This window comes from Chelonia mydas, chromosome 1 (genome assembly GCF_015237465.2).
Source record: "Chelonia mydas isolate rCheMyd1 chromosome 1, rCheMyd1.pri.v2, whole genome shotgun sequence".
Lineage (NCBI taxonomy): Eukaryota > Metazoa > Chordata > Testudines > Cheloniidae > Chelonia > Chelonia mydas.
Genome location: NC_057849.1, coordinates 258,570,004 through 258,597,492, shown reverse-complemented (window position 1 = coordinate 258,597,492; position 27,489 = coordinate 258,570,004). Strand labels below are relative to the sequence as shown.

General features: G+C 50.3%; 1 protein-coding gene across 2 annotated transcripts; it reads left to right on the top strand.

Annotated features, from left to right (window-relative positions):
• The first annotated feature begins 616 nt into the window (after window positions 1-616).
• NAGA (alpha-N-acetylgalactosaminidase) lies at window positions 617-25,940 on the top strand. Of its 2 annotated transcripts, none has more exons than XM_037882858.2 (9): window positions 617-875; window positions 10,712-10,889; window positions 16,135-16,309; window positions 16,584-16,761; window positions 17,719-17,813; window positions 18,782-18,943; window positions 19,375-19,572; window positions 20,185-20,328; window positions 21,170-25,940. In XM_037882858.2, the coding sequence occupies exons 2-9, from the start codon at window positions 10,735-10,737 to the stop codon at window positions 21,350-21,352; spliced, it is 1,290 nt and encodes a 429-aa protein (XP_037738786.1). In that variant the 5' UTR covers window positions 617-875; window positions 10,712-10,734; the 3' UTR covers window positions 21,353-25,940. The 2 variants fall into 2 exon arrangements, with proteins under 2 accessions (XP_037738786.1, XP_043400281.1); XM_043544346.1 differs by lacking the exon at window positions 617-875 and adding an exon at window positions 10,251-10,393.
• The last annotated feature ends 1,549 nt before the right edge of the window (window positions 25,941-27,489 follow it).

Genomic DNA, 27,489 nt, shown 5'->3' with positions numbered 1-27,489 from the left:
AGGATCTGGGCCTTGTCCAAGAGCATACAGAAAGTCTAGCAGAGGAGAGAATTGAACCTGGGGTCTCCCAGGTCCTAAGCTAGTACTGTAACCACTGGAGGATCGTGTGTGTAGACACAGGGTGAGTACAGGGCCTAATGCAGTGGAACCCTGGTCTCTAAGTTCTACCATATTACAACTATAATAATAGCGCCTTTAGGAACCACAATAATCTCTAAAGAGCTAAATACTGTCTCTATGGCGGCTCAGTCCTGGGTCTTTCTGCTGAGACTTTTAACAAAACACTAATTTATTTCAGTTGTGGGGTTTTTTGTCAGTTCTACTGGGAACTGAACCAAGCCTATTAAAATGTTTCCACATTCATTAAAATAGAGCAGAGAAATGCATCAGACTGAATCCAAAATCTAAGGGAAAATGTAGGCTGAATCCCTTTTACATCGTCATCTTTAGGGGTGACAAAACACCTTTCTTCCCTGGCACTGATCACAGGCTCAGCAACCCCGCCCGCCATGGCTGCTCTCTCAAGGTTATGACGATCGTGCAGCCTGAGGCCCGACAATGCAGAATCGGGAAGGGGAGGGTTATGGGGAGGGCGTTGTTCTTCTGTCCTCGTACTCGGTTCCGGGAAGCGGGCGTCTTTGCCCCCCCCACCGGGAGCGGCCGCGGCGGGAGCCCAGAGCGCGGGAACCCAGCAGGGCTCCGCCCCGCTGGCGACCCGAACACCCAACCTCCCTAAGTCACCGCACTGGCTGGTCAGGTGATCAGCGGCGGGTGGTCACGTGATTGCCCGCCCTCCCCTGGCTAGGCTGGAAAGATCAGTTGAGTTGCAGCAGCCGCAGCGGCTCCCCGCGCCCGGACCACCCGCCTCCGCCCAGGTAAGTGAGCCGGCGGGCCCGGGCAGGCTCCGCGCTGGGGCTCATGGCTGGCGCTCTGCAGGCGACAGGTGCCTCCAAGGAGTGGAGGAGGCTAAAGAACCGGACAGGTCCTGCCAGCCGGAGGGGAAGGGCTGATCCTTGCTGCTTGTTCCTTCGCTCCCAAGGTGGCTGCTTGGGGCTCTAGCCCTGCCGTCTTAAAAGTAGGGTGCCCAGGCAGCAAATGTGCAAAATCGGGACAGGGGGTGGGGGGTAATAGGAGCCTACATAAGAAAAAGACCCAAAAATCGGGACTGTCCCTATAAAATCGGGACATCTGGTCACCCTGCTTAAAAGTGCCTTGGGATCCTGAAGGATGAGGCGCTGCAAACTTCGGGTTGCTAGTTCTGCAGCTTCCCATCTCCCTGAACCCAGAGCTCAGCCATGTGCATGTGCTTCTTTCCAGGCGCTTAGTTTCCCGTGGTTGATGGGTTTGAACTGGGTTCCTAGGTGCAGACTACGCCATTAGCATGCACCGTGCAGTGTTCCACCCCGTCTGAGACTGGAGTTGTTTTATGGTCAATTCCTATCCAGCGACTGCTCTTTTTCAGTTGATAAGGTGCAATAATACTGTCCTGCCATTCAGATTTTCTTTTGTTTCCCTGGCGAAGAGTGCCAGTTGACTAGCACAGGAGACCACAGTGCTCTGCTTAGCTGCAGAGTAGGTACAGTGCAGCAGTAGTGTGGAGGCTCCACATATGCACTTGAACCAGCTTCCTGCATTAATGTACTTCAAGGCAGGGCCAGCCCTAAAGATGAAAAAACAACCTAGTTTCTGTGATCTAGCACTGAGTGATTGGAGGGAAAATGATTCACAAACAGCCCTGAATTGCTTTTTCCTCTCAGCCTGTCCCCTGCCTGGCTCTTTGTTTGTTAATATTTTTGGAATGGGTTTTTGTTTGCACAAAGTTGAGGAACAGCTGCTCCTAATGTGAACCCCCGAATTCAGATGTAGACAAGGGGGATCATAGCTGGTGTCAGGAGTGTTCACCCTCTTTATATGGCCCCTGTCATCGAAGTATCTGAGTCTCTCACCATCTTTAATGTACCTGAGGTAGGGAAGTGCTAGCATCCCCATTGTATGGATAGGGAATGGATGCACAGAGACCAAGTGACTTGCCCAAGGTCACACAGGAAGTCTGTGGTGGAGCAGGAATTTTGTTATTAAAGTTTTGGTCTTTAAGTTGGGGAGCATAAACAGTCCTGTGCGACTTGGGGAACCAGTAACATACCCTGAATTATGAATAACTGAAATGAATAATTCACAATTACCCTATAGGCTAGCATATGTTCATTGGACAATTATGAATTACAAAGATGAGTCAAAATCGTGGATAATTTCTGAAAACCAGGATCAAATTCATTAGCTATGTTGTTCATAATGAATAGATCACTTGACTCTAGACCTGGTTAATTCTTGACCTCTGTGGAGACTGCAAGTTGTGTAGGTGATTATTTGCAATGTGAGCAATCTGTCCTGGTAGGAACTAGACTTAGACCCTCCAACGCTCCACGCAAAGCCATCAGATGGGAGCAACTTTCAGTCGCTACTGACCTGGGGGTGGTTTCGGACAAATAAACTGAAAGTTAAAGACTCCATGTCCCCATTCCCCAGGTCTCTGAGCTGCTTATTCCTTCATTGTAAGTATGTTTAGATTATTACTGTTTCCCCAAGGTGGGGGGCCTCAACCTTCTCTGATCTCCGAGGATCTTTTCCAATTTTATCTTAGGGGAAAGTGCAAAATCCAGTGCCCACTAAAGTCAAGGAAAAGGCTCCTGTTGATTTCCCTGGTGTTGGACTGGGGCCCCTAGGAAGGAGCAGTTTGTTATGAACTTTCAGCTGTATTAAAGAATTTAGGGGGCACATTCAGCATCTCCATGATCATATTGTGATATCCTTTGGAGTTCTGTGCACAGATCAAAGCTAGAAGATGATCCTGAGCATTTAGAACAGGCCACGTCCCAGTGATTTCTTTAACTCGTCCCCTTTATCGATTAAAAAATAACACTTGGCACTTCTGTAGTGCCTTTCCTTTGAAGGTCTCAAAGCACTAGAGAAACGTTAACGCAGTAAGCATCACAACCCCCTGTGAGAGGTTATTGTCCCAATTTAGAGATGGGGAAAGTGAAGCCAGAGGAACTGGGCCAGACAGACTTGCCCAAGATCACACAGCATGTCAGTGGCAGAAGTTAGAGACACGTTTCCAGCCGGTCCTGTGCTCCAGCCACAGGCCGCAGAAGAGTTCTGCTTCTCTTCTTTTTATTGTCTGGACAAATGCAGCTGCCTACACACCACTTTTCTTTAGCATTCAGCGTAAGCCCAGCATCTCGGTATGGTATAAATCATTTTCTCCTTCACGTTTTGGGAGGAGTTTGTGATCTTGAGAGCCTGAACGTACTTGCCCAGTGGTGGGTAAGCTGCGGGTGGGTGCTCTGATTGTGGCAGGTCAAAAGGTAGGTATTTCTCTGCTGGGACCAGCCCAGTCAGTTTGGTGAAATGGTTACAATCTGGCCCCGTATAAAAGGGCCCGATTTTTTTTGCAAAGGAAACACATTGCTTTATACGCCCTGGATTCAGATTAGCTACCGTTCACCTTTCATTAATGCCAATTTACTCCGCACAGATTGCAGCTGCACCTGACTCCTGACCTGCGTTGCACTGCCGCTGCTTGTTGTTTTTGTCCTAGATTTCTCGACACGACTCTGGCAGTACAACTTGGTCCTGTCAAGGAGCATCCCTTCCCCTGCTATTTTAGTCCACGTGGGCCCTCCTGTGCAGAAACAGTAATGGAATCCTAGAAATGGAGGGCTGGAGAGGTCATCTAGTCCAGCCCCCTGCACTGAGGCAGGACCAAGTACACCTAGATCAGGGGTTCTCAAACTGGGGGTTGGGACCCCTCAAGGGGTCGTGAGGGTATTACATTGGGGGGGTCATGAGCTGTCAAGCTCCACCCCAAACCCCGCTTTGCATCCCAAAAGAAACTACACCGTTTGCTCAAGAAACTCCCTGAAAAAGCACAAGAACAAATCCGCACAGACACACCCCTGCAACCCCGACCAGGGGTATTGTATCTGCTACCCAAGATCCATAAACCTGGAAATCCTGGACGCCCCATCATCTCAGGCATTGGCACCCTGACAGCAGGATTGTCTGGCTATGTAGACTCCCTCCTCAGGCCCTACGCTACCAGCACTCCCAGCTACCTTCGAGATACCACTGACTTCCTGAGGAAACTACAGTCCATCGGTGATCTTCCTGAAAACACCATCCTAGCCACTATGGATGTAGAAGCCCTCTACACCAACATTCGACACAAGGATGGACTACAAGCCGTCAGGAACAGTATCCCCGATAATATCATGCAAACCTGGTGGCTGAACTTTGTGACTTTGTCGTCACCCATAACTATTTCACATTTGGGGACAATGTATACCTGCAAATCAGCGGCACTGCTATGGGTACCCGCATGGCCCCACAGTATGCCAACATTTTTGTGGCTGACTTAGAACAACACTTTCTCAGCTCTCGTCCCCTAATGCCCCTTCTCTACATGCACTGCATTGATGACATCTTCATCATCTGGACCCATGGAAAAGAAGCCCTTGAGGAATTCCACCTTGATTTCAACAATTTCCATCCCACCATCAACCTCAGCCTGGACCAGTCCACACGAGATCCATTTCCTGGACACTACGGTGCTAATAAGCGATGGTCACATAAACACCACCCTATACCGGAAACCTACTGACCGCTATTCCTACCTACATGCCTCCAGCTTTCACCCTGACCACACCACACGATCCATTGTCGACAGCCAAGCTCTACAATACAACCCGCATTTGCTCGAACCCCTCAGACAGAGACAAACACCTACAAGATCTCTATCAAGCATTTTTACAACTACAATACCCACCTGCTGAAGTGAAGAAACAGATTGACAGAGCCAGAAGAGTACCCAGAAGTCACCTACTACAGAACAGGCCCAACAAAGAAAATAACAGAACGCCACTATCCATCACCTTCAGCCTCCAACTAAAACCTCTCCAACACATCATCAAGGATCTACAACCTATCCTGAAGGATGACCCATCACTCTAACAGATCTTGGGAGACAGGCCAGTCCTTGCTTACAGACAGCCCCCCAACCTGAAGTAAATACTCACCAGCAACCACACACCACACAACAGAACCACTAACCCAGGAACCTATCCTTGCAACAAAGCCCGTTGCCAACTGTGCCCACATATCTATTCAGGGAACACCATCATAGGGCCTAATCACATCAGCCACACTATCAGAGGGTCGTTCACCTGCACATCTACCAATGTGATATGACATCATGTGCCAGCAATGCCCCTCTGCCATGTGCATTGGTCAAACTGGACAGTCTCTACGTAAAAGAATAAATGGACACAAATCAGACCTCAAGAATTATAACATTCAAAAACCAGTCGGAGAACACTTCAATCTCTCTGGTCACTCGATTGCAGACCTAAAAGTGGCAGTTCTTCAACAAAAAAATTTCAAAAACCAGACTCCAATGAGAGACTGCTGAATTGGAATTAATTTGCAAACTGGATACAATTAACTTAGGCTTGAATAGAGACTGGGAGTGGATGGGTCATTACACAAAGTAAAACTATTTCCCCATGTTTATCCCCCTCCCACCCCCCACTGTTCCTCAGACGTTCTTGTCAACTGCTGGAAATGGCCCACTTTGATTATCACTACAAAAGGTTTTTTCTCCCCCCACTCTCCTACTGGTAATAGCTCACCTTACCTGATCACTCTTGTTACAGTGTGTATGGTAACACCCATTGTTTCATGTTCTCTGTGTATATAAAATCTCCCCACTGTATTTTCCACTGAATGCATCCTGTGAAGTGAGCTGTAGCTCACGAAAGCTTATGCTCAAATAAATTTGTTAGTCTCTAAGGTACCACAAGTACTCCTTTTCTTTTAGTGTTTATAATGGTGTTAAAAGTGTTTTTAATTTATAAATGCGGGGGTCGCACTCGGGGGCTTGCTGTGTGAAAGGGGTCACCAGTACAAAAGTTTGAGAACCACTGACCTAGACCATCCCTGATGACTGGTATCTGTCCAACCTGTTCTTAAACACCTCCAATGATGGGGATTCCACAACCTCCCTGGGAAGCTTATTGCAGAGTTTAACTGTCCTTTCAGTTAAAAAGTTTTTCCTAATCTAAATCTCTCTTGCTGCAGATTAATCCTGTTACTTCTTGTCCTCCCTTCAGTGAATGGGGAGAACATTTGATCACCATCCTCTTTCTAACAGCCCTTAATATTTGAAGACTGTTATCAGGTGCCTGCTCAGTCGTCTTTTCTCAAGATTAAACGTGCCCAGTTTTTATAACTTTCCCTCATAGGTCAGGTTTTCTAAACCCTTTATCATTTTTGTTGCTCTCCTCTGGATGCTCTTCAGTTTGTTCACAGCTTTCCTAAAGTGTGGCACCCAGAGATGGACACGGTACTCCAGCTGAGGCCTCCCCAGTGATGACTAGAGCTGAAGTGAATGAGGTTTTCATAATATGGACCCATCTTCTCAGGGAGTAATGAGACCTGCCATGCTTGATTCTGTCTTATTTATCGAGATCTCTATAATGTGTCTGTTGCCCTGGTGTCTGCAGCTAAAGTTACAAAAAAGCAAACAGACAGTCTGAACAGCTAAATTCAGTACAGCTGTAATCTCCCTGCTGTCTGTGTGTGTCTGTGACTTTGTGACCACTTCAAGATTTGATTCCTAATCTCCAGACTAATTTTACATCTTGTTAAACAGAAAGGGGAAGCCTAGAGGCAGCTGCCCAGACCTCGGCCACAGCTTCTCCTTTCTGTACTATTTAGACTAAATTTGTTAGTCTCTACGGTGCCACAAGTACTCCTTTTCTTTTGTTTAGACCTAGTTCCTCTTTCTAGTTGGGCAAGCAAAGCAAGGCCCTACACTCAACTCGACAGCATTTCTCTGTCACTTTTGAGAACTGCACCAGACCAATTCCAAAATTTCAGGGAATATTCTAAGTATCGATGGGTAGAACCCTAGTGAGCTGGGTGAAAACCAGGAAAGCCTCATTTCCACTGAAATCAGGCCCACAGAACTCCCGTTTAGTACTGCAGGCAGAGGAAGCTCTGGTGCCCTCTGGTAAGCTGCTGCCTGCATGTAGAACAGACCAGGTCAGTCACACACCTCGTTCCTTATGTAGGCTGAGTTGTACACTCAGCCGGGCCCCTTCATCACTCCAGCCCTTCCCTCCCCTAGTGAGGCCGCTCAGTCCCCCACTCCAGCTGGGCCCCTTGCCCTCCACTTCACTTCAGTCAGCCCCTCCCCAGCTGGGCCTTCCTTAGCACTTGGATTACACACACAGCTTGCCTACATGAGCAGGGAAGTGTGCGACCCTCTAGTATGACTGCCTGGCCATTCTGTTTTTCCAGCACCTTACCGAGCTGCCCCTGATGGGATGGATGTTCCCCTAGTTGTATTCATGGCAGTGCTCCTGAATTGCAAACACAGGCCCCGAGTCATTCCTGGAGAATCCAGTGCAAGGGGGGGCAGCTGGACCCTGCCCTATTCTGGAGCTGCTGGGGGCTGGTTCAGCCCCTCATGTAAGTTAAGCAGCCCTTCGGACTGTCTTACCTTGTGCCCTGGATCTCACGGTGCTTGTGGGCCTTGTGGTAACTGGTGAATATCTGGGGTGTAGGAAAGCCGCTGCAGAGGTGCAGAGCCAGCTCTGGGTTGGCCAGAGAGGCCCTCTAGGCTAGAGGTATTCCGCAGCAGTGCCAGGCTGCTGCTTTGCTTTACATTGTATCCCCACTCCTGACTCCTGGCAAATAGCACCTGAAATTTGTCTTTGTCACTAACTTAAATGGCCGGGTAGAAGATCCACAGGGAGCAGATGATGAAGACCATACCATTTTTACACAATCATGTATGTTCACAATCAATCCCAAGTATTCAAAATCATGAGGTAGGCCCCCAAAATCATGTGATTGGCTTAAATCAGGAAATTTTTTAAAAAGTAATACCTTTGGGGTTCTTTCTGTCTTTGGGGGATATAGCATTTAGGGGTCACATTCTCAAGCTTTTCTCCACAACCATGAAGGTTAGAAACAGTAGGGGTTGGTTGTTTGTTTGTTTGTTTTTGTTTTTAAATAAAAGCTGAGCATCTCACATCATCACATGACTCCAGGAGCTGGGGTTTTAAGGAAAGCACCAGATATTCCAAGAGTCACAGTAAAATTGCGCAAGCTGACAACATTGCACTTTTTCTAACCATAACCACATTTATACGCCTGACGCAAGCCCTTTAGAACTTCTTCTCGTGAGTGAAGCACTGTGTTGTGTAGATGTGCTCAGAACGGGGTTAGAAGGCTGGCAGCCTGTCTGTACTAGTGTTCCCATCAGCACTACTGCCATTGTAGCTCCACCAGTGAGAGCAGCCCTGGAAATATTTAGGAAAAGGCCTAGTTTTGACAGGGCCACCCAGAGAGGAGCAGTTTGCCCCAAGAGCCTGTTTGAGAGGGCCCCCCAAACTGAGTGGCATTGAGACCTGACCAGGGGGCTGCAGTGCCACTCATGGAATTTGGCCTGGTGGTCCCTCCAACATGAGGGCCAAACCTGAGTGGTGCGGTGATCCCATGTGCCAGGTCACAATGCCCAGAGCGGGGAGCTGGGCCTAACCCCATGGGACAGGAGCTGAACCACTGCTGTGGGGTGAGTGCGGGGTGGGCTCCCCTCCAACCCGCCCCGACCCCCTGCACTGCCCTTCAGTGGTCATTTTTTTTTTCCAAAGGGAGGGCCTCAGTTTCAGATTTTACCCCAGGCCTCCCAAAACCCTCTGTTCAGCCCTGAGTACCAGCACCCCCAAAGGGAACAGTCAGGAGGGAAGAATGGCTGGAGTGTAGCGTGCAGGGCAGGTTGCGTAGGAACAAGAAATGAGCAAAAGTGGAGTCAGAGGCTCTGGAGAGATTGGGAAGCAAGGAGACATTTGAGCTGTAAGTGGAAAGTGAGGGGAAATCAGTGCAGATTCAAGAAGAGGGGAGGGACTTGGGGCCAGCAGAAGGAAAGGAAGACTATCCTGGCAGCGAAGTGTTGAATGGGCCAGAGGGAGGAAGCAGGGGATAGCTAAAGAGGAGGAAGGTGCTGTGGCCAAGATAGGGATTACTAGAGCAGGAGTAAAAGAAAAGGAGTACTTGTGGCACCTTAGAGACTCACAAATTTATTTGAGCATAAGCTTTCGTGAGCTACAGCTCACTTCATCGGACTAATACCTTGGCAGTGGGAATGGAGAGGGAAGGATACAGTTGGAAGATACTGTGTAAATAAGCAGCAGGATCTGACTATAAACACAGTGCAAGCCAAAGCAAATACATTTCTTCCATTCCACCTATTATAGAAGGTCTCCTAAGGCAGAAGGGAGGAACAAAGACTAGAAAAATCAAGCCAAACCAGGAAGAACTGAGGCTGCCAAGTAAATGGATGTAGTTAAAGGCACTTCACCCATCCAGATTCCCAGTGTGATCTATTGGGAAGTGTTTCCCCTCTCTGCTCCTGTCTGGAGTATCTCCCAGGACAGAGCTCATCGGAATGAGCACAAAGTGGGCTTCTTTACTGGGGCTGCTGGACACAGACTGGCTCTGTAGTTGTCTCTGGTTCTGTAACAACCTGAGTAGCCAACCACAGCGTGTGCTGCCTGAAATCCCCACACAGCCCCCCCCCCCAACCCTCAGTTACATGGGCACTGCATTGTAAACCCAGGTCTGTGGGACCTGGGCGTGTGGACTCTGTTTTGAATGCTGTGCTTGAGAGCCCATGCCAATGGTCCAGCTCAGACAGCATATTGGGAGGGTGTGTCGCTGAACTACAGGGCTGGTGGCGAGTGTATGTTCGGGACATCGGAGTGCTCTGGGCCATTGCTAGTGGATGATGGCACTGGAGTATACTGGATAGGATTCAGTGGTGCTTTGGGGTGCAGCTGTCACCACGGAGATGCTTGGGGGGACAGGCAGGGTGTTGGACTGAGCCATTTTGCTGTGGCAGACTGGAATGTGTGGGGCGTAATGGAGTGAATGCAGGAGGATTTCTGTGCAAACCGGAATGAGTCACTGAGAGGAGGACCTGACACCGTGGTGCTTTGAAGGATGTGTGGGGCAGGATGCAAGTATCTTACTCTGGTTCTTTGGGGGTGCAGGGCCCTGCACAGTATGTGGTGGCGTAGTGGGGTACACGTAAAATATTATGAGGCCATAGAGGTGGGATGCTGGGGTGCAGGTGGTGTAGTAACATGCAGAATTACAGTCAGTGCTCTGGGTTACTCACAGATTGCTGTACGGAAGATGGGGTTTGTGGAGGAATGCAGTGAAAACTGTGAAAACACTCTCAGGCAGCTGGACTGGAGGGAAGAGGAAGTGGGGCTAGGGAAGGAACCCTAACACCATAATGAGTGGATGGTACAACCTCCCCTCTGAGGTAAACAAAGGCAGAGAGGGATGACTAACAACTAGAGCCCCGGTAGAACCCTACACAGATAGGTCAGCTGGGGTGGCCTGAAGCTGATAACAAAGGGCCATGATTTGCATAGAGCTGGGTTGGGGGAGTGGGCTGGACATGCCATATCACATCATATTCCTCCTCACTGTCAGTCTGTGTGTGGTGGATGGGTGGGCGGAGCCCTGTGACCCTCTGGATGACTCACTGCAGTGGGCGAATCCCCCGAGTGGATCCCGTTGATTTCTGAGGCAGGAGAGGGCTCTTTCCACTGAAGGGTTTTTGTCTCTCTCTTATCAGCATTTATCCCTCGCTCCAGAGCAATGAAGTTGGCAGCCTTTGTCTCTGGCCTAGCCCTAGTGGCCTGTGCCTTGGCTCTGGAGAATGGGCTCATGCGGGTGCCCCCGATGGGCTGGCTGGCGTGGGAGAGGTTTCGCTGCAACACTGACTGCAAGACGGACCCTGACAACTGCATCAGGTGAGTGAGGCAACGCCAGGGGCTGCGTCCGGAAGTGCTGTGTGCAGATGACGAGGGGTGAGGAGACAAAGGAAGGTGAAAGGGCAAACTACCCCTACTTTTGGCTCGCCCTGCAGCTGAGGGCACCATGAGGAGTTCCCATGCTTCCCCTCTGTGTGTCAAGGGCTAAAGCATTACCTTTTTATAGTGCTCTGTTTGAACAGTATTTGGTTTCAGTGCTTTGGAGAGCAAAGGCAGAGGGGAAACTCTGAACCTTGGGCTGAGTCAGTGTCCCTTCTCACCTCACTCAGGGACACCCCAAGCAGCGCCAGCATCCCCCTCCACTTCATCTCCTCCCCCCCATTCAGAGACACCTCGGTCAGAGTCCGTCCCTTCCATGCCCTATCTCCTCCCCACCCCTCACTCACCAGTCATGAGTCCCCCACCCTTGCTCCCACCAGCTCTTTGCCAGCTGGGGGAAATAAAAGGCGTGGGTGGTAGGTACGGGGTTGGAGCAGAGACATTTGGGGGAGTGGCGGAGGAGGCTGCAGAGAAGCAGGAGCTAGGTTGTGCCATTGCATCCTGCTCAGGAGGATCTGAGGTGAGAGAACCAGACTCATTTCACTCGTGACTCAAGTCAGAAGTGAGGCAAAGATCACTAACCCCTGCACCATTACATCTCCGTGCCAGGAAGAGTAATTTTAAAACATTGTGAAAGCCATTGAAATTGCCGCACTTGGTCGGTACACTGGTCCATCTCATCTGTCTCCCACTGTTAGCAGCACCAACATCTCCTGCTTCAGAGGAAGACTTAAATTGTCATCACATGCTTAATTGTGCAATATGGCATCCTGGAGGGACACTTCTTCCTGGCCCCAGCTGGGGGGAGTGTTACCTGCACACATTAGGGTACCTCACCTTTTCCCAGTCCATAGGGCTCCAGGCAAAAAGCACCTACCCTTACCCAATTTGTAGGGCTCAAAGCCACCCATACCCACTTTGTAGGGCTCAGGGTGTAACTAACCTGGTCAATTTAAGTACCTACACCCTTTCCCAATACGTAGGGCTCTGGGTGTATACTACTTCTGCAGGACCTTTTACCAGTGAAAGAGCCTTACACGGTAATATACTACATAACCTCTATTTATTAACAGTCACCAAAAACAGAATGCACACGTTACACATACAGTGCCCACCAGTCTCAATAAGACTGATGAACTTTTCTTGATGGCCAGTCAGGATCAGGTCCATCTGGGGGACTCCAGTTTCTGCACAGTGTCATTGGCAGAGTGTTGAGGTCCGGCAGCTCTGATCTTTGGGGCTGTGTCCTGGAGTAGTTCCCAAAGAACTTCCTTTTGGACCCCAGGTTATATAGTGAAATTTGAGTTCTTTTTAGCTATACCTTAACCAATCATTATACTAAACTTTTACTAACCAATTCTAACATAGTTTAACAAAATTCTTTGACCAATTCTACCCCACCACCTTAATGTACAACTAGCAAAATTAATTATGTAACAGACAGAAACAATTGAAGAACCACATAGAGACCATACAGATAAACAATAGGGAAGTGGGGACCATAATGACAAAACCATTAAAAAAAAAAGTTTAAAAAATGAGGATTTCACAACGATTGATAAGTGATTTCTTGACAGATAGGATGCTATCAAACTAAGTTTGTTTTTTTTAACCATCTTAAGATCTGTTTCTTTATCTGGTGATAGTGGGTGCCATTAGGACAGGATCGCCTTCTTAACAGCCCGATATTACATTGTTTTAATGTAATTTAGATGGAATGTGAGGATGTGACTTCCTGCTTTTCAGCTAATTGCTGCTGCTTGGCTGCTCTTTTAATCTGGCTGCAGACGAAGGCCTTCGGCTTTAGGCCTTACAATATGGCTGCAGACATAGGCCTTATACTTACAGGAGGGATGGGGTGCTCCACGTGTGACCTGAAGCCACAGGGTTGACATCCCTCTTAATTGTACTCCAGCTGGTGTCTCTGCATTTGCTGTTCTTATTCATGGAAATGTCAGATCTAATTTGGGAATCTCCTGTCCGGTGTATGGAATCCCAGCAGATCTTTCAACACCTCCCATAGAAACAAGACACTTTTTTTGAAGGGGAGGGACAATGTTTCTTCTCTCTCCCGGAGCAGAAACATCCTGGGGCCCCCACGCTGTGGGGAATCAGGATGCTGCTCGTTTCTGTGATGAGGCCACCAAGAAGTACTGTGCTTAAAGCAGAATGCCCTTTGGTCTTTGTAGCACCAGCCTGAGGTCTGAAACATTGTCAGCCCGTCCCTTGTCTTGACCCTGTAAAATGATCAAGCAGCCATTTCCCTGGCTCCCCTCCTCGCTCTTTGATCCTGCTGACAGTCGGGAAAGGTGGAGGAGGAGGATCTTGCGGTGTGGCCTGGTTGCAAAAGGACTCAGGCTCTGGAGCAGAGTATGCAGAGACCTCACAGCACGGGTGCCAAGCAGGGATTGCTGATTTACACAGAATATGAATGAGCACGCTCTATGTATTTTTTTTTTCCACTTAGCTAGTCTATATAATCATATGTTCCTGTCACTGTGACTCTTGCACAACCTCCCTCCCGCCCTGTGGTCGTTCTGTGACACCCCTTACAGCAGCTCATCTCAGATGCCAAGCTCTTCTGCATGGTCACCACCTTCCAGCACTCTGCGGTGCTGGTCCTGCTTGGGGTCTCTGGATGCTACTGTAATACATATCATAACTGTAGCCACTGCCCCTGAGGGGTGGACAAAGCCTCCCCTGCCCTTTCTTCTCCCACCAGTATTTGGAGCTTGTCCATTCTCTTTGCGTCGCCTGGCTTTTTACTTCCTGATGTCTCCACTCGAGTGACTCCTTGCTGTGCCAGGTACACGGGCGGGCCAGCCCCTGAGAAATCAGTGACCATACTACTAGCTGGCAAGGGGTGGAAAGCCTAGTACACAGGAGACAATAGAGTAAATAAAACAAATCCCAGCAAAGGAATGGCACATCAAAAATAATTGCATAACAAAGGTTTCAGAGTAGCAGCCGTGTTAGTCTGTATCCGTAAAAAGAAAAGGAGGACTTGTGGCACCTTAGAGACTAACCAATTTATTTGAGCATAAGAGTGACCAGGAAAGGTGAGCTATTACCAGCAGGAGAGCGGGGGGTGGGGAGGGGGGGATCTTTTGTAGTGATGATCAAGGTGGGCCATTTCCAGCACTTTTCAAGAACAGTAGGAGGGGAAATACACAAGGGGAAATAGTTTTACTTTGTGTAATGACCCATCCACTCCCAGTCTTTATTCAAGCCTAAATTAATTGTATCCAGTTTACAAATTAATTCCAATTCAGCAGTCTATCCTTGGAGTCTGTTTTTGAAGTTTTTTTGTTGAAGAATTGCCACTTTTAGTGCTGGAAATGGCCCACCTTGATTATCACTACAAAAGACTCCACCCCCCCCCCCCACCCCCCCGCTCTCCTGCTGGTAATAGCTCACCTTTCCTGGTCACTCTTGTTACAGTGTGTATGGTAACACCCATTGTTTCATGTTCTCTGTGTATATAAAATCTCCCCACAATATTTTCCACTGTATGCATCCGATGAAGTGAGCTGTAGCTCACAAAAGCTTATGCTCTAATAAATTTGTTAGTCTCTAAGGTGCCACAAGTACTCTTCTTTTTGCATAATAAAGGGGGGATTTATTAGGAACAGGAAGCTAGGATTTGGAGAAGGAAAGGGTTAAAGTTAACTATTTGATAAACATGGATAAATAAGCCATGTCCCCACCTCCAAACACTCTCAAACTCCTCCAACCCTGTCTTCCCAAGGAAGATACTAGGCTGAGGTTGTGTGTACTGAGATGGAGTGTTGCAGCGCTGTGGCATTGGCTGACTTCAATAAAAGTCACCTTCATGGTTTTTTTTTTTTTTCTTCACCCCTGGGCGGGACAGGGTGCTCTCCAGACTCTGTCCAGGCCTGCTCTTCCCTGGCCTGGAATCCTCCTGGTCTTGACTGCCTCTTGGCAGCATGTGCAGGGTTGGATTGATCTCTCCCTGGACGCCGGTCCCTGCAGTGCTGGAGCTGCCCAATCCATGTAACTAGAGTTTCAGAGAAGTGGGAGTTCAATGACGACTCCCTGATCCGCACTCGCTGTCTCTCTCCTGTCTGTCCAGGCCCAGATCACCTCATGCAGAAGCCTCCCAAGTCCCTGTTGTCCCTGGTAGGGGTTTCTAACTCCTTCTGCCCCCTCTCCTAGCTCCAAGCGGGCCGGGAATGGGGTGAGGGGACTTTGGCAGCAATATGAGTCGTAGCCGTTTTGGTAGGGCCCCCCGAGGCTCAGTCTGGAGCCCAGGAGCTGACAAACTCCAGGTGGGGGTCACATGGCCGACGAGGGAGGGGGCTAGACCATCTCCGTACAGGCCTCGTGAGGTCCCCACCAACAATTCCATGTTCTGTTCTGGGACCTCGGTAACGGAGCGAGATTGAGAAACTGGAGAGAATTTAAAGAACAAAACTGCTGCTGGGGTTGGAGGGGGTGACTTGAAAGGAGAGAGCGAATGGACAAAATGCATTGGTTTGCACAGGCCACATGGGGACTGAGGGGCGGGATCTAGCTACTGTTGACAAATGCCTGGAGGGTGTGAACAGCAAGGCGAGGAAAGAGGGAGGATGGTTCAGTGGTTACAGCACTAGCCTGGGACCTGGGAGCCCCAGGTTCATTTCGCTGCTCCCCATAGACTCCATTGCCCCATCTTCAAAAGGGGGATAACAGCACTTTCCTATCTCAGAGGGGTGTGGTGAGGATAAATGCATTCCACGTGGTGAGGGGCTCAGATACTACAGTCACGGGGGGCAGATAAATGCCTTACAATTGTTCAGACTCCGAGTGCTACAAGGAGGAATAACGGGAAACATTTCCTATTGATGAGATCTGGTAGAGAAGGGAATAGACTCCCAGAGGAAGTGGACATTGCTGGAGTCCTTTAAAACGGGACTGGACAAAGACTTTGAGACTCTGCTGTGGAGACAAGACCCCTGCACTGGCAGTGACAGGGGAAGATGGAACCTAAAAGGTCTTTTCCGTCTTGATTAAAGGTTCAATGACTCAATGGTTTTTGTAGGATAAAAACTTTGTTTTTTATCTTTGGGGCTAAAGAGGAGCAGGTGCTAAGTGTTGTTGTTAATAATGGGTTTATTTGTTTTGTTACCTCTGCCTGCTCTGAGCCTGTTCTCTCTCTCTCTCCCTCTCCCCATCCACGAGGCAGCGAGAAGCTTTTTGTTGACATGATAGATTGTCTAGCGGATGATGGCTGGAAGGAGCTGGGCTATGTGTATGTGAACATAGATGATTGCTGGATGGCGAAGAAGCGGGACGCAAAGGGGCAACTGATCCCGGATCCCGAGCGGTTTCCCAGTGGGATCAAAGCCTTGGCGGATTACGTGAGCTGATTCTTTTCGTGTAAAGACAGGATCCAGAGAGGGAAGGGGATGGGGAGCAGGGTGGTATTTCTTGGTATTTCAGTCACATCACATCTCGTGGCCTTGAGGCATGAGGTCTGTGACCTGAGAGATGAGAGGTGATATTGTAGAGCAGTGAGAGATGCTAAAGCACTGTCCACTCTGACACGTTCCCCCCCCCCCACAAACACACACCTGCCCCGAGTGGCAGCCAGGGATTTTCAGGCTCTCTCTCACAGCCCTGTCCTTTGCACAGGCGCACTCCCGGGGGCTGAAGTTGGGCATCTATGGAGACATGGGCACTTACACATGCGGTGGCTACCCAGGCACCACGCTGGACCGGGTCGAACAGGATGCCCTGACCTTCGCGGAGTGGGGCGTGGACATGCTGAAGCTGGATGGCTGCTACTCATCAGAAGAAGAGCAGGCCCAGGGTAAAGACTGTCTCCTGGGCTGTGTGAACTTGGAGCCACGCCACTGTTACTGTCCTTGGTGTCAGAGAAACTGAGAAGACATTTTTTCTTTATGCTAAAGCAGAGGCTCTCGCAGCCTGTGGGCCACCCCAGATGGGGGCTCCTGCACGTATCAGGGGAATGGGGCTGCCATCTCGATTCCTATTCACCATCTCTATAACTCATTGATTGATGCTCACGGTGCTTCCCATGAAGCACCAGGGGAACTGGGGCAGTCTCTGAGGACACTGGTGGCGTGTTTCAAGAGGGGTGTGCAGAAGTGGCTGAACGTGGGACTGTGGCTTGGGAAAAGGCTGAGAATCCCTCTGCTAATGGGCAGAAACCCACATCGTGTTAGGTTCATTTCCTTGTGCCTCCCATTCTGGATCTTCACCTCCGAGCTTGGTCCCTAGCTGGGATTTTAGAAGGTAGCCAAGATACCTGCTTTACAGTGGGGCTACAGAACCTTCAGAGATGAGCTTACATGTGCATAGGATGTTGTGGTTGGCGGGGGGCGGGGGGGGCTTGTCCTTACTGGCCATAAGGCAGAGCTTTTTTTCGGCAGAAATCCCATTGGTGGCCAGAGAGTGGCTTGTCTGATGGGTCTGTGTTTTGGTGCGGGACCTGGTGGTTTGGCAGTGCTGATAGTGTGTGGGGGGATAGGTTTCAGCCTCAGGATTTGAGTATGGGTGAAGAAGCCCTCAAATATTTGATTTCTTAAGGAAGGCAGCTTCTGTTATTGGCCTCTCCCCTCCGCCTCCCCCCCCCCCTCCCCAATCCCTGAGCCCCTTTCTTTCCACTTGTGTGTCTCTTAAAATAGCCCATTCAAAATCCATGTAACTAGGTTCATCTGAGTGATCGTTCCAGAAAGGGCTGCTGTTTTCCCCCTGGTCAATGCCAGCCATTTCCTTGACCAATTGGATTTCTTGTCTTTCACAGGCTACCCTAAAATGGCAATGGCCTTGAATGCAACAGGCCGCCCCATTGCCTATTCCTGCAGTTGGCCAGCCTATCGGGGAGGGCTTCCACCCAAGGTAAGGCTCACCCTGGCAGATCCTGGGGTTCCTTTGATTTTCCTCTAAACATCCTGCACTGGCTGTCCTGGGGGGAGCGTTGTATGAATTCCTAATGCCTTCCTTTCCTACCCCTCCTCCACCCCAGTTGCTATGATTGGCTTGTGGGCACTGATCTCCCAAAGGGACCGTGAGCCGTCAGACAGGCTGTGGATCCATGTGGAAGGATGCCAGGTCGGGGTGCAGGAGGAAGGGCAGTGGTACCAATCTTCGGGCCGTGTTGTTAATGTAAAAGGACACTCCTGAAAAGTGGTGATGTCTACAGGAGAATCACTGAAGTTAAATGTGGAAAAGAGGCCTGTAGGACACCTCTTGTCCATCCCTATCCCAACCAACCCAGGATCATTCCCTACCCATCTATTCTTCAGAGTGTTGTCCAGTTTTGAATGTCTCCAGTGATTGGCCTTCCACCATCTCCCCTGGGAGACTCCTCCATAGTGGAGCATGAGTTTTCCCTTGGCGCACTCTCATTCCACCCTCGCCAGCACTCTAGGCCTTTGGATCACCCTGATCAATTCCTCTCTGCCCCCTCCTTATTGCTTACACCCTTCAAGTGTACTCGTGGATGGTCATTGTGTCTTCCCCCACCCCCAGTTACCTCTAGCTGGTTAGCCAGGCTGTACGACTTTTCCCACAAATGAGGCACCTTGCCCCTTAGTTGCTTGGTGTTGCACTTCTCTGAATTCCCTCACATCTATCAACACCTTTTGGGCCCTGAGGCTCTCAGAACTGAGCCCAGCGTTCCTAGTGAGTCTCACCGGTGGCTTCTGAACTAGCAATGATACGTACAGTGGGGCTGGGGGGAGGGGTGGTATTTTTCCCCCCTCCCCATAACAAAGGTGCATCCCATAGTGCTGTGGGCACATCCCCCCTCTCCCATTCACCTGAGCTCCTCTCCCTCCCCCGCCGTACACCTTGTTCTCTTCTAGGTGAACTACACCCTCCTGGCGAACATCTGTAACCTCTGGCGTAACTATGGTGACATTCAGGACTCCTGGAACAGCGTCCTCTCTATTGTGGACTGGTTTTCAGCAAATCAGGATGTGCTGCAGCCGGTGGCCGGCCCTGGCCACTGGAATGACCCAGACATGGTAACTTTGTGCTGTGGAGGGGAGGGTCTCCAGGGATTTCCTGTCTAGAAGCAGGGTGGAGAATTGGCAGGAATTCGTTAGCCCGTGGCACACCATACAGGTCTGTAGGCTGCCAGAGCTACCTAACCCGTACGCCACATCCCTCATCCACCCTGAAAGGCCCTGTCTAGATTAGGGGCAAAGTGGGGGTTTAAAAGTGTTAGTATTTTAATTAATGTATATTTAACATCCCTGAGCACAGATGGGGATGGGCACCTTTATGACTGTGTTAGCTGGGCATGCTCCACCCGTGGGGGAGGGAAAGGGCTTGCCAGGATGCCAGTGGGCTGGGTCCTGCCACTGAGAGCAGCAGTTGTCTTACTAATGTGTACCCCGCCCTCCCTTCTGCTCTTCCACTGTCTCCCTCTCCGCCCTCCCTGTCTGTGCCACAGCTGATCATTGGAAACTTTGGCCTCAGCTATGAACAGTCCCGATCCCAGATGGCCTTATGGACGGTGCTGGCTGCCCCGCTCTTCATGTCCACGGACCTCCGCACCCTCTCCCGCAGCTCCAGGGAGATCCTGCAGAACCGACTGATGATCAAAATCAACCAGGACCCCTTGGGAATCCAGGGACGCAGAGTCCTTAGGGTACAGAAAGGAGCATGTGGGAACCTGACAGCATGAGGGCCCAGGAGAGGGGAGTAGATGGGGGAATAGCTGTTGAGAGGGCCTAGCTGGGTGTCAGGGGAGAAGGTGACCCGAGCCTGGGAATGGCTGTGGTTAGCTGGGGATTTACAGGGTTAGTATAATATTGGGGAGGCCTCCACAGGCGGCGGGGAGGTGCCCCCGGGAACGCTTGAACTAAGACGCGCTTGTTAAACAGCTCTCCATTTGCTCTCCTCCATTTGCACCCCACTGGACTCGGCTGCTCGGTTTGTTCTCCAATGCCCGCCCTTGTCTGTTGGTTTGGAAAGAGTTAATCTCGGTGCTCTGGGCCCACCGGTGGGTAGGGCGGCCACTAAACTACCCGAGTTCACTCCCTCCTGCTGATGCCTGGTGTATCAGTGTCTGGCTGGTCCCCTCGAGCCCAACAGAGAGACTTGATCTGTGCTGCTTCTAGGCCCCTGCCAGGGCAGGTTCAGGAGCCATCCCAAGAGCCGAGGAGCGTTTGGGGGAGCGGGTGGCAGCTGCAGAGAGAGGTGCAGAGAAGCTGGAGATGCACCTAGACTCCCTCTTTCTGCTCCCCCTGTGCTTCCCTAGGAGAAGTCTCAGATCGAGGTGTTCCTGCGCCCGCTTTCCCACTCAGCCAGTGCCCTGGTCTTCCTCAGCCGGCGGACAGACATGCCATACCGCTACACCACCTCCCTCAGCAAGCTCAACTTCTCCGCCAGTGCCGTGTACGAGGTGAGCAGGGAAAACACAGCAGGTCCCACGCCAATGCCCCTGCCGTGCAGGCCGCTTATCTCTGCAGAGCGGGGAGCCCAGCCCCCACGTTCACACACGATGCTTTGGGGTTTGGAGTCCCCCTCCTACTCTCTGCCCTGAACGTAGTGTTTGTCCTGTCTCCCCACCCTCAGCCTCACACAACATGTAGTACTGTTGGAGACCACAAGCCAAGTCCACACACCCAGTTACCTACACATGCTGGTGCTGGGATTTATCCCTCCCCTGGCATAGTCACGCCAGAGATTAGGCTGCACTCTGAATGCTGCAGTCCTGAATGCGGGCAACTGGGCCCTACACATTGTGGGGGTGGGGAAACACCTACAAAGCTCCTGCCCCTGTTCTTACTCCAAGATGAGGAAGGAGGGGATGGGGTGGCGAGTGACTGTACCAAAACACTGACTAGCCTGGCTCTGGGACTTCGATGATGTGCTTGCAGTTAGGCTGTGGTCCTCGTGGCTCTCACGGACTAAAGTGGGTTAGATGAGAGTGTGGATGAGAGATTTCTAGGAGGTGATGGGGGAGGGTTATCCTGTGCCTTTGGTTTCTTAGGCACATTCTGACTCTGGGTATTTTCAGTGGAGCCGTTCCCACTCCTGCAGCCTCTGATCAAAATCCCTTGGGGTTGGATCCAGTAGTTTGCCCTTGTTGTGTAGCCTTACTGTGCCCTGCTTATTCGGCCTGCCAGAGCGGGCTACACTTACTGGGATCTCTCATCTGCCTTGGAAGTAAATGGGGTTTTTACATACTTTTGGGATGAGAGGCATCATGGAAATGCTGGTAACACCCATGTCTCTTCCAGGCACAGGATGTGTACAGTGGCGGGATCATCAGCGGCCTGAAGGCTGGAGAGAACTTCACTGTCATCGTCAACCCCTCGGGAGTAGTCATGTGGTACCTCTATCCCACAATGTACGTGGATCAACCCTTGGACTTTGTCAGACAGCACCCGCAGGGGAAGGGCTTCCACCCATTTGCACTGTGAAGCCAATCGGAGGAAGAGGATGGGGGGCCAGCTGTGGGTACATGTTGCTCTCTGGCCAGGAGCGACTCCTCCTGATCTACATTTACCCGCTTTGTGCCTTAGTTTTCCTCTCTGTCAACCAGGGAGAACTGTTAACTCTCACCTCACGCCTGGGAGGTAGGTAATTCATTACTGATTGTAAAGTGCTTTGAGACCCTTCCCTTGATGGTGCCAGACAAGTGCAGAACACAGTCACTGTGAGCGCTGGCTAACTCTCGCTACTGGAACACTTGCTAGAGGAGCTGCATGTAATATCGCAGCTCAGTGAAGAGGTCATTTCCCCTAGATTTGCAGTAAGGCCTTCGATCTGACCCCTGCTGTACCTGTCATGAGGAGTGAGTCTCCCTGGAGGTGCTATACTGGCAATCACATGTTCCTTGCGGGGGAACTTTTCTACCCAAGATCGTCCCTAGACATATGCAGAATACGCAGCTGCATAGGGCACCATGAAATGTGGGGCACCAAATTGCTCCAAATTTTATGCTGCCCTAGGCAGTTGCGTGCATACGCGGCAGCACCAGCTCCGGCAGCCAGCCCTATTCCCCAGCCGGCCCACTCATGAGCTGCGCCCACTGCAAGGGGCAGGGCCATCCCTGGGGGGTGTGGGGCCTGGAACAACTCCCTCCACCCCATCTCTTTCCCCCTGCTCCACCCTTGGCCCACCCCCATTCCACCCCTTCCCCCCTGCGCTGGAAGCAGGGGTCGGGCCTGACCCCGGACTCTCCGGCAACGGCAGGAAGCGGACCAACCCGGCCCCAGCCTGCTCCACTCCGCCAGCTTCCAGCTGTCACTCCAATTCCTACTGCCAGTGAGTGGGGGGGGGGGCAGTCCTTTCCCCTCCCACAAGCGACATGGCTGGGAGCCGGGGCGGGGAGAGCGGAACGGGTTGGAGCTGGGTCGCTCCACTTCCCACTACTGGTGAGTGCAGCCGGGGGGCGGTCTTTTCTCCAACCCCTCCTCCCCCCCAAGCGACACGACTGAGGCTGGGTCGTCCTGCTTCCTGCTGTGGGTGCCAGGCCCCCCACTAATCCCCTGGGCTCCATGTGGGGCCCCCCACAGCTCCTGCCTCTGTCATTCTGCAGCCCTTGAGTGTGGGCATCCCCCTCCCTGTGGAGGGCCGGACCCCCCGGGGGAGCAGGTGCTCTGGCTGCATAGGGCACCATAATTTATAGGGACGGGGCTGTTTCTACCATTTCCTTCGCTTAGAATGACAACTTCAGTCAGTTGAACTCACCCCCTGCCAGTTGTGAAAGCATTAGCGCCTGCAGGAGGCAGCACTGTCCGGTAGCCAGAGCAGGGCCTTGGGAGTTAGAAACTCCTGAATTTCAATGCTGCCTCTGCACGTACCCCAGCAGTTGCTAAAGGTGATGTCTGCACTACCCCTGCTACAGTGGCACACTTATGGGGCTGCTGCACCCTTGTGTAGACACTTCCTGCACTGATGGGTGGGGCTTTTCCATTAGTGTTGTTAATCCCACCTCTCCAAGAAGCGGGTGGCTAGGTCAATGTCAACAGCAGGGGCTAGACCAACCTAACTGCTGTGCTCAGGGTGTATAATTTGTCACAGCCCTGACCCATGGAGCTAGGTTGATGTAATTTTTTAAGTGTAGACCAGTGGTTCTCAACCCAAGACCCAATTAACACACAGCTGCGGCCTATGTGACATCCTCACAGCCACACAGGTAGTATATATGTTGTGTGGATGTGGCCATTGTAACACACAGAGAGCTGCATATGTGGCCCACAATGGTAGATCAGTTGGGGACCACGGGTGTAGACCAAGCTTTAGTTTCCCCATCTGTAAATTGGGGACAGTACCACTCAGTACCACATGAAGATTATTAGTCATTTTTAGCACTTAACATCTTCCCAGTGCCCTACAAATAGGAGCAGGGTCATCCCAGAATCTGAGCTTGGGTGAGCCTTAGTATTGCCCAATACTGAGGCACAGGGAGGCTATACAATAAATCAGTGGCAGAGCAGAAATTAAACAGGACTGCCTGGCTGCTGCTCACCCAGCCTGCCTCTTCAGTTAATTCACAGGGTGGAGATTTACAGTGTTCTCCATTGATTTATGCCTTATCACCCTTAGACAAACACTACTGCTCAATGTACAGAGCAGAGAAAGCAGCAGTGTAGTGTCTGGGTCACTGCCTGACTGGGGCTCGGAATCACTTGTGCACCCACCATCTTGTCCAGGGGAGAATTGCCTCATGTTAGCACTAGCCTGTCCAGCAGCTGAGCTGGTTGTTCCTGCTGGATGAGGATGGGCTCCCTTCCTTCTCGAGCTGTCCAACATTCCAGGATTTCTCAGGGAAAGGCAGCTGTGTACATATTTATAAGTTTCCATGACCAATAGCCTTTTAGCCATTAATACACTGCCAGGGGACTGCGTTAGGTGCCTGTCACTTGCATTATGGGCTTCAGACCACAGCTGGTTGCACTCCATTGTCTGAAAGGGAACCCTGTTGCTATGTATTAGACTACGTTGTGCTAGAGAATTAATGTTTGAATAACACATGTGTATGGGCAGAAGAGGAACGTTGATAGGCTATTTTCCTTCCAGTTACAACATTCCACTATCTTCTTCATCCCTGCTGGGCCCAAACTGACAGGTCAAGGGCTGGGGGAAGGGCTAGTCTGGGAGAATTCTGCACCAAACAATTAAAAATTCTGTGCCCAATATTAAAATTTTTCAAAATTCAGCATATTTTATTTGTCAAAATAATGTAATCATACTGGCTTCAATTATTTAGGTCACTTATTTAAAGTGCACTACAATGGCTGGAGAAGGGGAGTAAGTAGCATTGGAGGAAATCTCCAAACCCCCTTGCCTTATAGTAATGTTGCTAGGTTTGACCCTTTATTTCCAGTTATTAGTCAACCAATATATGCAGCCATGTGCTCAGTGTTACATCATAGGCACCTGATGAGCAAGTGAGGGCTGGGAATATGGGCTACTGACCACCCCAGGAAGGTCCATAGCAAACAGTTCATGGAGCACATTTTTTCAGGCCAAAAATTTAGACCAGTTCTAATCACTGAAGCACATGAGCATTTATAAGGCCATACTGTCCTTTACAGCACTCTGGCACTGTAAAGGAGCCTTAAAACTTTTACACCTGTTTTATACTCCAGGGGGAATTCACTAAGTAGGCAGGCTGCTACGTTCTGCTCCTCAGAAACACCCTGAAGGCCCACCCCTCCATGCCCAGCGTACTGCAATAGCAAGCGAGAGAGACAGAGTGTGTCTCTCTCTCTCTCACACTCACACACACCTGCCCAACTCCCCTCCCCTCCTGGCAGTAATTTATGTCTCTACCAGCTGCTCTGGGTGCCTGAACCAACCTGCCTGTGTTGCCAGAGAGGGGTGTGACCACTCTTGCGGTTTCCCTTTACTTCCCCATCAGAAGTCATTTTTCTACAGAGAAGCAAATCTGCAGGGGAGATGAATTCTGCACATGTGCAGTGATGCAGAATTCCCCCAGGAGTAGTAGGGGCTTAGCTCCTCACTCAGCAAGAAGAATGTTTCAGAACACTAGGCGCCCTCTAGGCTGGATAAATGGGACAGACTGCAGCATAAGGTTTGGAGGAATGTGTGGCATAGCAGATGTTAACTGGTGGATGAGGGGACTTTGCAACAGGGCTCTAAGCCCGGCTTTTGCATGCACCAAGTGACACCAGCAAATGGCTGCCCACTGCTCTCCCCCTCTCCCATATAGCAACTTACATAGGACTCTGATAAGTAACACCTGTCACACTGCAGTAGGCTGTACTGTTGATACAATAGGAGATACCCATGCTTAAAAAAAGCTGGATACTGACTGACTGCTAGCAGAGCTGGCCTTGGCCATTTTGGACAGAACCACAAGAGTCTTTTTATTAGTGCACTTCAAGCTGCAGGACTGGCCTGAGGAGCTCAGGAGAATCTCTACGAGGTCCCCACCAGGGCAGAAGTAGAAGCCAGCTGCTTGTTCCTTTCCACTTCAGCAAGCTGATAACCTTGTTTATGTTTTCAAGACTTCCTCTGCAAGGAAAAGGGCTAGACACCTGCTGTAGGACAGACATGCTGCAGTCCCTGCACAGTTCCCCCCCCCCCCCCGCACTGACAGTAGGGAGTGGTACAGGCTTTGCAGAATCAGCCAGGTGCTGGTGAAGAGAACTCTAAACATTGCTTTCCAATGAAAATAAATGAAGGACTGATTGCACTTGAGCACTGTAGGCAGGGAAGTAGGTTCTAGCTCTGTTTTATTTTAGCTAGAGATGTGTCACAGATCTGTGTTTTACTGGAACTCCTGGCTGACTAAGCAGCATAAAATATGTTACCAGCTAGCAAGGGGGTTATCACCTATGCTAGGAACTGGAGCTGTATACATTACAGAGGGTGAGCTGATGCAGAGCAGGGCCTCCTTTGAAAGTGATTATGGGGCCAGGTTAATTCTTAATGAGGACTCAGGCTTCACTGCTTCAATCAATCAATCAGTGTGTTGTAATGAAAAGTCCTCTCTCAAACCTGTAACTTTGTCTACAATAAAAACAACAAACTTAAGATTTTCTCTTCCTGTGTAAGAGTTACTGTTCAATCTTCCTTTTATCCTTGCCCCACAAAGAAAATCTGGCAAGTCAAGTTATGATGTATGGACTTACTTTCTGTCCTCACTCAGTCTGTGTAGGGCCTATATAAACAGTGCAATTCTTTTGTTGACTGTTACTGGCCAGAAAACATTCCCAGAGCAATAGTTGTCTCTCTCCACCCCCCCACACAGATGTCACTCACCAGAGTTTTAAGGAGGCTGGTGCCAACTTTGGACTCCTTTCACTCTTCACTAGATGTATACTGGGAGTTGGAGCAGCCCACCAGAGGACAGTGGAGAGAGTGGCCCTGTCCATCCTAACAGCTCCTGCTGCAAGCTCAAAGAAAGGCTTAAAATTTTCTCCTTCCCATTAGACAGAGGACTCAGTATATGCTGCTGAGCCAACCAACCTGGATGCAGGCAACAGCTGGCTGCTGTCACACTTTTGCCAAGAGCCTCTTACTTTTCCTCCTCTCCTCACACGGCATTGCAAACCAAGGTAACAGGGTCAAGCCCACCACTGAAAACATGTCACAGGGGCCTGGGTAAGACACTGTGCTAGTCTGATGGCAGGTAGGACCTGAGGCACATTTAGTACCTGAACTAAAGCCTCAATCCAGCCAAAGCTTTCAATCAAGTTACAGAAGACAGATGTGGGTTCTACATGTCCTACAACTGGAGTGTTGTAACAGGGCTCCCTGACAGCCATAGCATAGAGGTAGCAATTCTCAGCCTTGAGTTTGTGATTGTCCCAAGCCTGCCTTCACTCCTATCTTCAGCAGAAGCGGCCATAAGCAGCTTTGTCTGACTGCTTTTTCTCCAGCTACCTACCCCACTTGAAGCTATCCCACATTTGGTGCTGCTTTTTCAGCAAAGCAAGTCTGGGATGCACAAGACCAGCTGTACGAGTGGAGGTGAATGTGGAAGAAAGGTATTTTGTCCCCAGGGATTTAACCTACACCCAGAAGATGGAATAGCTGATCACCATCACAACTGGGCAGCAGGGAGAGAACTGGGGACCTTCCACTTTTGCTCCTTAACTAATAGAGAATCAGTGCTGGCTGTGGGACCAGGCCAAACAAGCCCTTGGAAACAGCTGCTTACAGAAGAGTCACAGGAATACTGCATTAGCAGAGAGCTCCCATGGCCCCTGTTAGTGGTGCTTGACATGCCCCAAGAAAGGGGTAGTGTGCCAGTTTGAGTTAACTAGGACATTAGTTACAGCAGTAAAGGCAGTGATGGTAAAAGGCAGCCTCCCTCCCCCCACGACCTAAGGGATAGGCTATAACCACAGCCTGAGGTGCAAGTGAAGTGGGATTTTTAACTAAAGGCCATTTTCCCACTCTAGTTCTACAGGACAGCTAAGCAATGCTCAGTGGGGAAGCAGGAGGGAGGAACCATGCATTGGTCACAAAGCCACAAAAACAATCCCACAACCAATTATGGGGTTTTTGCAATTCTTATCCTATCCGTTCCATTTTTCTTGCCCATCGCACAGCAAGCTGTTGGTTACTACATCAGAAC